The sequence below is a fragment of the Neoarius graeffei genome, chromosome 10 (assembly GCF_027579695.1).
Source record: "Neoarius graeffei isolate fNeoGra1 chromosome 10, fNeoGra1.pri, whole genome shotgun sequence".
NCBI lineage: Eukaryota > Metazoa > Chordata > Actinopteri > Siluriformes > Ariidae > Neoarius > Neoarius graeffei.
The window spans coordinates 59,011,647-59,020,958 of record NC_083578.1 but is presented as its reverse complement, the minus strand read 5'-3'; the positions used below and the strand labels follow the sequence as shown (position 1 = coordinate 59,020,958).

At 41.8% G+C, this 9,312-nt stretch overlaps 1 protein-coding gene and 1 non-coding gene across 2 annotated transcripts; one reads left to right on the top strand and one right to left on the bottom strand.

The window, feature by feature from the left end:
* Positions 1-2,403: 2,403 nt before the first annotated feature.
* Positions 2,404-7,705, bottom strand: ppdpfa (pancreatic progenitor cell differentiation and proliferation factor a). The gene is made up of 6 exons (XM_060931958.1): positions 7,528-7,705; positions 7,279-7,359; positions 3,263-3,360; positions 3,081-3,158; positions 2,883-2,970; positions 2,404-2,771 (listed from the first exon to the last, which is right to left on the bottom strand). The coding sequence occupies exons 3-6, from the start codon at positions 3,315-3,317 to the stop codon at positions 2,645-2,647; spliced, it is 348 nt and encodes a 115-aa protein (XP_060787941.1). The 5' UTR covers positions 3,318-3,360; positions 7,279-7,359; positions 7,528-7,705; the 3' UTR covers positions 2,404-2,644.
* A 1,154-nt stretch (positions 7,706-8,859) lies between these two features.
* On the top strand, positions 8,860-8,931 carry trnae-cuc (transfer RNA glutamic acid (anticodon CUC)). Its single transcript has one exon. It is a non-coding gene; the product is annotated as a tRNA-Glu (tRNA).
* The last annotated feature ends 381 nt before the right edge of the window (positions 8,932-9,312 follow it).

Below are 9,312 nucleotides of genomic sequence, written 5' to 3'. Positions count from 1 at the left end.
CTACACCACCGTGCTGCCTATTCGTATTATAATAGTGAAAAATATATTTGTACCCAAAAACAGATAAAAGTGACCTACCCATCCTCACCCACACTGATACAAGATCACAGCTGATTGGAAAGTGCAAGGTACACTGTGTAACCAAAAGTATGTGGACACAACCACCACCACTATAATATGTGGGCCTTCCCCAAACTGTTATAACAACTTTCGTAGGACATAGTTGTCTAGAATGTCTTTGTATACTGTAGCATTAAGAGATCCCTTCATTGGAACTAAGAGGCCCAAACCTGTTCCAGCATGACATCTCTGTGCACAAAGCAAAGGCCAAAAAGACATGGTGTGCCTAGGTTGGTATGGAAGAATTCGAGTAGCCTGTACAGAGCCCTAACCTCAAATTGGATCACGGGATAAATTGGAAAGTTGACTGCACACCAGGCCTCTTCACTCAACATCAATGCCAGACTGTTACGTGCAAGGGCATTTATTCATCTCATCTCATTATCTCTAGCCACTTTATCCTGTTCTACAGGGTCACAGGCAAGCTGGAGCCTATCCCAGCTGACTATGGGTGAAAGGCAGGGTACACCCTGGACAAGTCACCAGGTCATCACAGGGCTGACACATAGACACAGACAACCATTCACACCTACGGTCAATTTAGAGTCACCAGTTAACCTAACCTGCATGTCTTTGGACTGTAGGGGAAACCGGAGGACCCGGAGGAAACCCACGTGGACACGGGGAGAACATGCAAACTCCACACAGAAAGGCCCTCGTCAGCCACGGGGCTCAAACCCAGACCTTCTTGCTGTGAGGTAACAGCGCTAACCACTACACCACCGTGCCGCCCTAGGGCATGTATTATTAGTTCTTGCTATTATTAGGATATGGTGGTACTAAGACTTGTCTCAGTTCACAGAGAAAAGGCAACCCATTGGAGGATGAGCCTATCTCTCAGGCCAGTGGCTGAGGCGAGAAACTTCGACCTTTTAAAATCCACCCTGGAAAAGAGACACTAACATTAAGTTTTGTAAATGAGTGCTGAGTTTTTATTTGTGAACAGTTTTGTTACACACTCGGAATCAAATCAGGCACTGTATCACTGCATGCTACAGTCACTTATTTTTGTTGTTTTCCTCCTCTGTGGATAGGCTGTTTGCTGAGTATTGTGACTTGGACAGGTAGTAAGCATGAGCACGCGCCTACATTGCACAGCACATTGTGAAGTAATTGTCCAGACACCCTAGAGAAGAGGTGAGTGCTATCCCATGTAATTATGTTCGAGAGGCAAGACTAGAGTAGCTAGCCATTTTTGTTTCCCTTTTTCTTCGAGGTCAGTGTGCACAAACCAAAAACAGGGGAGAGGGTTTTGTTTTATTTATCTTTTTAATCTTTATTTTTCCTCAGGCCAGAGTCCAGCCCTACGTGATACCCAAACTCCACCTTGTCTATATACTGAATACAAGGTACACACACGTACATATGTTTTTTCACTATTAGGATAGAAAATGCCAAGTAAACCAGGCTGTATGAATGTATTGTCCTGGCATCTCATTCTTTCTGTTTTGGTTGCATTTCTGGACATTTCCTGTCACACTGGTAACAGCCACCATTACTGACCCTGTGTCACCTCTGGTCTTACCTACAGGTCATAACACAAACCTCAATAATGTTCTGTGGTTGAATGAGCACAGCATCCAAATGTAACTCAAAAATATAGTGAACAGATTTTGATGAAAGATGAGCCACGGGCCAAGAAACGGTTGAATTTGATGCAAATCAAGGTATGTGGATCCAGGATTTTTTTTTTGTCTGTTCCCAACATGACTCAAAAAGTAGCAAACAGATTTTGATTGAATTTGGTATACAGCTTTAGTATTTTCCTAGATTCAAGGGATTTGATGTTGAAAATATGTGGCTTGGCAGAGGTATGCACTCTACCAGCTGCCCTTCTAGTTGCCCTCTGAAGAGGTAGGGTGGTGGCAGCAAGTCAAGCAAAACCAACATAACAGTTGGATTATACTTCCTCCTTTATATTACTACTGTATCAGCATTGTGACCCTGAACAAGGCACCTACCACCTTATGAACATGGCCATGTACAACTGCAAATACCCTACAATTATGACTATGAAGGCATTCAAAAGAGCATACTGCATTTATTGCATAGGAAAAATCTTAAGGGGGAAAAAAAAAAAAAAAAAAGTTGGTTTAGGTGGTTTGCATTGGCTTCACTTTCAAATGTTATTGAGACACTATCACTTAAACCTCTTAGTTCCAGATAATCTTACTGTAGCCGATTATACAAACATTCACATTAACCATATGCTGTAAATTCATACACCTGCAAAGAGAAATGGCAAATTTCTACATTTGTAAATGAGCTACAGAGAACATTGCGCCATGGGCTGGAGACATTTATTCAAAGGGCACACAGTAACAAAAGTGGTCAAAATGATATGACTATTTAAATTTGTTTAAACATTTTTGGTCATCAGTTAAAAGAAAAAGAAAAGAGCAGCCTGAGCAACATAAAAAGCAGTTTATTTCCACTAACAATTCAAAGGAAGATGGTGGATCTACCCATGGATCTGGTGTGGTGTACAAAACTGGTTTTAAAACTGGTTATATGGATTGTGCATTTAGGAGGCAGGCGGAGTGCTAGGCTCAGGATTTCCATGCTCACCGCTTTCACTCAGATTTCTCTTCAGGACCATTTCCTTGGCAATGCAAGTCACCTGGCCATTAGTTACAGTGTAAGTCCCAGCCCTGCCACAGAAACCACAAAGAAATCAAAGTTAAAAATAAAAGCTAGTAAAAAATGTAAAAAGGGATGCATATCTAACATAACTCCCAACTCTAGATTGCTCTTAGACTCACTTGGGCTGGGTGTCATGTCCATTAGGTGTACTCTGCTTTCCAAAGAAAAAACTGGCCCACCAATGGCCCGAGTCCTGTCTGGACAGACCTGTGATAAAATGGTGCAAATCAGAATTTACAGTCCATTGCTTATGTAAGAGATCTTTATGCAATTGAATAAAATATTATACATCATGAAAAAGAATGGAGTGTTTGTACCTGGGGGGTGTGGAATAACTTCCCCTATATAATCCGAACTGCCACAGGAACTATTGCTGGAAGTGGATCCTATGCGCCCTGAAACATTTGCATTTACAACATCCAGTTAGGAATAAGAGGGTAAAATGCAAAAGGATTTTTATGGCAAATGTAATATAGTAAAACTGAGGAGAGGTGCTCACTTCGGTAGTAATCATGGGTAGCAACAAGAGAGCCACTGGATGGAATTGCAGCCATTTTCAAGGACCGGTGTGTTTTGATTGTGAAAAAGATGTAAACCCTGCAAAAATAAGAATGGCTACAGTAAATCAGAGAAGACAAGTTAATGTTCATGCCACACAGCTGCTCAATGGCGTTGCCTTTCCCAGCAATTCAACATGGATCAGAAAGCATCCAACAAATGCCTGTACTATTTTCAGCTTCACCATTACATAAGTGGCAACAATGCACTGTGAGCAAAACTAGGTGACGCAGTGACTTATTTAAGCTACTGGAAAATCTTAGTTCAAGTCTGTTTGAATGATATGACAAATTACAGTATTAAAGACTATATATGAGAGCATTTCCAGGAAACTAACTATATCTGAATATACATGACTATATCTATAACTATAGTAGTGCATGCTCTTAAATTGTAGTTACATGCCCAGACAGCTGTTGGCATTAGTTGGATTTCTATATCCAGCTATCCACTTGGCATACATGATGTGACGTACACAAGCTCAGTACGTGCCCAGAGTCTGTGTACACTTGCTAAAATCAGTCAAAAGGCACAGCTGAGTGTCCATGTTATGTCCTGGATTTGCTTTACTAGGATTCAGTGAATTTGAATTTGCGGGGGAGTCATGGCCCAAAGGTTGGAGAAGCAGCCTTGGGCCCAAAGGGTCACTGGTTTGACTCCTGGGACCAGCAGGAAAATGGAGAGGAGTTGAGTGAACAAACAGCACTTTCTCCTCCCTCTGTAGCATAACTGCTCCTCCCTCTGTAGCCCTTGACCTAACCCCCAACTGCTCCCCGGGCACTGTAGCCTAGCTGCCCACTGCTCTGGTATTGTGTGTGTTTTTTTTCAGTGCTTCGGATGGGTTAAATGCAGAGAAAGAATTTTGCTGTGCATGAATGTACATGCGACAAATAAAGGCTTATTCTAAATATTACCACCAACAATACCATGCTCATGAATTTTAGCAGTGATTTCATTGGCTTGTTCTGTAAGCAACCATAAAAAAAATTACTTTTTAATACAGGAGTTGCTTAAAAACTACAAATCTGACATAGAATGAAGGCCATTTTGAAACGATTATGACTAAACAGTTAGGGCAGGGGAGGGGGATTAAGCCCTGTGGGGTATTCGGCTCCGCAACATTGAAAATGCATGGAATTTATTAGCAGCATGTCAGACGTTATTAGAGATTACTCAGGAGCCAGTTGGAATATGTGATAGGGGGATGTGTGATTCTATTTCATTTTATCCAGTAAAATGAAATAGAAGAGTCTGACTTTCAATTCCTGCTGATGGCTTATTGCCCCACATCTACAGGGGATAGACTCTACGGTTTAAAAAGTTGACTTGTTGGAAAACTGGTGCACTTTTATCATTGTATTTGATGACAGTTCATTGTCATGCTATTGAACTGTTAAAGAAAGAAAGCACAACTTTATTCATCACACACTTGTGAAATTCCTCTCTGCATTTAATCCATCTGAAGCAGTGAACACACCCAGAGCAGTGGGCAACCATGCCAACAGCACCCAGGGAGCAGTTGCAAGGCACCTAACTCCCTCAAGGGCACCTCAGCCCAAGGCTGTCCCACATTAGCCTAACCACGCGTCTTTGAAGTGTGGGGGAAACCGGAGCACCCAGAGGAAACCCATACAGACACGGGGAGAACATGCAAACTCCATACAGGAAGACCCTCACCAGCCTCTGGGCTCAAACCCAGAACCTTCTTGCTGTGAGGCGACTGTGCTAACCACTACACCACCGTGCCACCCCACATTATACCATATATTTTTAAAAGCATAAAGCGTGGGACCTAATTACCCCCCTTGCCCTAATCACATAATAGAGCTGAATGTTTAAAGCTAGATGGCCTTTCAATTTCATAAAATCAGTGAAATTTAGTTCCGTCTGAAATTTGGTCATTGTGATACATGTTTAAGAAAAAACCTTTGTCACATGCACACTTCAAGCACAGTGAAATTCAGCTTCTGCATTTAACCCATCTGAAGCAGTGAACACACGCACACACACCCAGAGCAGTGGGCAGCCACACTACAGCACCCAGGGAGCAGTCAGGGGTTAAGTACCTTGCTCAAGGGCACTTCAGCCCAAGGCCACCCCACGTTAGCTTAACTGCAAGTCTTTGAGCTGTGGGGGAAACCGGAGCACCCGGAGGAAACCCACGCAGACATGGGGAGAACACACAAACTCCACACAGAAAGGCCCTTGCCGGCCACTGGTTTCGAACCCAGAACCTCACAGCAAGAAGGTTCTGGGTTCGAACCCAGCGGCTTTATTTCCGTAATATCTCACAAAATGTCAGGCCATTCTGTGGCTGGGAAGTTATTTAATTTGAGGGGGATTCCCAAGCAAATAATGTGCATGAAATCGCTCACTTCGTGCAGTCAAGCAGACAGAGGAAGTCCATGTGCACATGCACAGGTTTACCTTCTTCTGCTTTTGGGTTGTATGGCAGCTGGCATACACAGTGCTGCATTACTACCATCTACAGGTTTACCTTTGACCATACACTGACAGTTATGTCATTTTGTCACTAAATGAACAGATGATCACACCAAGGTGCTCGCGGACCACCGATATTTATTAGTTTGGCCCTACGTTTCCTTTCCTTCACAACAATGTCTTTTCTTCTTGCTTTCTGTTACTGTAGTTGGTCTTTCACGTTTCATTCGCACACTCACGTCCTCTATTTTTCTCTCCTGTTACAAATTTGTATCCCACAATGCCTTGCACGAATGGAGAAAGCCCACCACGTGCTGCATGATGTAGTATCTTGAATTGGGTCACGGTGAAGCAAGAAAAAATTGCAGAGAATTTAGGGCCACATTAGTATCCAATTGGGAAAACAGAAACTGGGCACCTGAGCGTTGGTGAAATGAGGTTTGGTGTTTTTTTTTTTTTTTTTTTAACCCTCTAGCAGTTGTATTAAGTCTGCATGGAGGAAAGATGAACATTTGTTGTATTGTCATGGCATTATAGGAGAATAAATCAATAACAGCGTGACATGATGAGGCCATTACCTCATATCACAGTTGATTAATTTCTAATGGCCAGATAGCCTGAAGTTTTTTAGGGCCACATGGCCCTAAATTCATTAATTGTTCTATTTAAAATTGTAAGTCCAGGATTCAAATTCAGTAGCTTTTGGTACATCCATTATCTGTAGCCACTTATCCTGTTCTACAGGGTTGCAGGCAAGCTGAAGCCTATCCCAGCTGACTATGGGCAAGAGGCAGAGTACACCCTGGACAAATCACCAGGTCACCGCAGGGCTGAGACAGAGACAACCAACCATTCACATCTACGGTCAATTTAGAGCCACCAATTAGCCTAACCTGCATGTCTTTGGACTGTGAGGGAAACTGGAGCACCTGGAGGAAACCCACACAGGCACAGGGAGAACATGCAAACTCCACACAGAAAGGCCCTCGCTAGCCACTGGGCTCGAACCCAGAACCTTCTTGCTGTGAGGTGACAGTACTAACCACTACACCACCATGCCACCTGCTTTTGGTCCACGAAACAAAAATAACTGGGTGTCAGGGAAAATTCTTTTTATGACCTAAATTTGAAAAATCTGGAAGGCAGTCTACCTTTAAGTTATATAAAAAATAAAAAAAAACACCCAATCCTATTATGTGATCAGGGCAAAGGGGGCATTAGGCTCCATACTTATGTTTTTTTTCCCTAATTATATGGTATAAAGACTGACTAACAGTGTAATAGAACAAACAAATAATCATATAAATTACAAATTAACTGTCATCAAGATAAAAGTGCAGCAGTTTTCCAACAAGTCTTTTTTATTCTTGACTTACACCTGGGTAGCTTCCTTATCTCTCACTCTAGCTAAACCTGCTGTGGGTTAATTATCCCAAGGTTAAAGCAACGGTGTCAAACAGAAAGCAGAAATGAAAGTTCATCAGACTACATAGAACAAGACGTTAAAAAAATTACCTCTCTGTCACAACTTGGTGGTGAATGACGAAATTTGCCTTGATATTTTTTGATGGCTGGTCTTCATACTACGGATGAACACTGCGAAAAGATTTTTTTTTTAAAGACATAAAACAGATTTCAGGTTTCATTCTATAAGGCAGTTGAGCCCAAAGCTAATTAGTAGTGTATAGTATAATGTATAGTATAATATATAACTTCATGCAAACACGAGCTGGGTTTCAGTAAGTCTAAAAGTTGCTTACTTACCGTTAATATTCTGAGTCTGTCGATTTTTAGATCGCAGAAATGGAAATCAAAATAGCAGATAGTTTCTGTTAATTGGTGATACAAATACTAGGCAACGGAACCCATTAGTATTTTCTTGTTTTTAGGGCTAAACCCGACTAACTATACAACACCATAGAGCTGAGGATCAGGGTGGGTTACTGAGCTTTTATTGACCGAAATGCGTCACTCCTAAGCTCCTCCCAGGGGCGGGGTTTGTTCTCACCAAACACTGACGTCTCGTGTCTGTGCACGCCGCTGCCGCGTGCTGTCGGCGCTCCCACGTTAGTGACAGGAGCTCTGTGTCCTTTTAGTGTCAGTGCAGCAGGTTCTGCTCACTAAGCCCATCTGAGTTAATTTCCTTTCCTTAACTTTAGAGTAAATTGTTCAGTTATGTTTTCCTCTGCTAAGTGATTCGCAAAAATAACTACATTGCATTTGTTATCAAATCCCTTTAAATTATTTTCTATGGTGTTTTTCATACGTACTCCCATACACAAGCATGTTGATAAATTATTCAGGTTAAACAAAACAATAATGTTGATCATATTCAAAGCAAATGAAGTTGATTCTATTAAAAGTAATAATACATTATCATAATTACAGTAAACTAGTAAAGGAAAAATTTGAGACTGAAAGGTTGTTATTGCTAAATGTTGTTTTCTGTTAAGTCATTTTGAGTCAGTGTCTTTCTGAAGCATGTATTCCTTTGATTTTTGGTGAGTAAGTTTCCACGATACTACCATGGTTTGAAATCTCTCTCTCTCTTATATATATATATATACACACTCTATGGCAAAAAGTTTGTGGACACCTGACCATCACACCCATATGTGCTTATTGAGCATCCCATTCCAGATTTAGCCGTCTTTGGAAGCTATAATAACCTTCACTCTTTTGGGAGGCTTTCCACTAAATTTTGAAGCATGTCTGTGAGGATTTGTTCATTTAACCACAAGAGCATTAGTGAGGCTGGGCACTAATGTGGAAGCATGGGGCGCAGTCAGCGTTCCTTTTAATCCCACGTGTATTCAGTGGGTATGAGGTCAGGGCTCTGTGCAGCCCGCACGAGTTCTTTCACCAAACATGTCTTCATGGACCTTGCTTTGTGCACAGGGGCATTTTCATGCTGGAACATGTTTGGAATCTGTGTGGAGATTTCCATGTGTTCACGGGATTATCCAAAAATGCTGTAGGTAAACTGGACACCTTAAATGCCCCCTTACGTGTTAGAGAGTGTGTACATGGGGCCCAGCAGTAGACAGGAGTGCCATCCAGGACACAAATAGTAAATAGTGCGACTTACACTGCAGCTCCCTGGTGGTCTAGTGGTTAGGATTCGGCGCTCTCACCGCCGCGGCCCGGGTTCGATTCCCGGTCAGGGAACATGATTCTTTTCCCTCACGAATCCTGAAAAATTCAGCCTTCTGTGGCAGCTGAGAGAACTGTACGCAACTCCAAACATTAACAGTGAGGTTATTAATTAAGTTGACAATATCATTAAAGCATTTCCCGACGATGCAAAGGTTGGAAGTCAGTTTACCTGCAGCACCCCCTAGCGCCATTGTCCGGCTATTACTTCATGCTGTACTTATATTTAGTACAAAATATCTTTTATATAAATATATCAGTGTTTACATAAATTAAGTAATTCTAATGTTTGTAAACAAATGAACTTCAGTTTGAACTTAGACTTAAGTTAGCTTTACTGAAATCTCTTTACATGCAGAGTTTACCCTGTGTGTGATGTAAGGAGAGAGTAAGTTC

What these genes read in the sequence shown, in the direction of transcription:
- ppdpfa (XM_060931958.1), bottom strand. Translation starts at nt 3,317, where the DNA reads ATGGCTGCAATTCCATCCAGTGGCTCTCTTGTTGCTACCCATGATTAC. An exon ending in TACCCATGATTACTACCGAA is followed by an intron (nt 3,159 to 3,262) that starts GTGAGCACCTCT and finishes CAAATGTTTCAG; the next exon opens with GGCGCATAGGATCCACTTCC. An exon ending in GGACATGACACCCAGCCCAA is followed by an intron (nt 2,772 to 2,882) that starts GTGAGTCTAAGA and finishes TTTCTGTGGCAG; the next exon opens with GGCTGGGACTTACACTGTAA.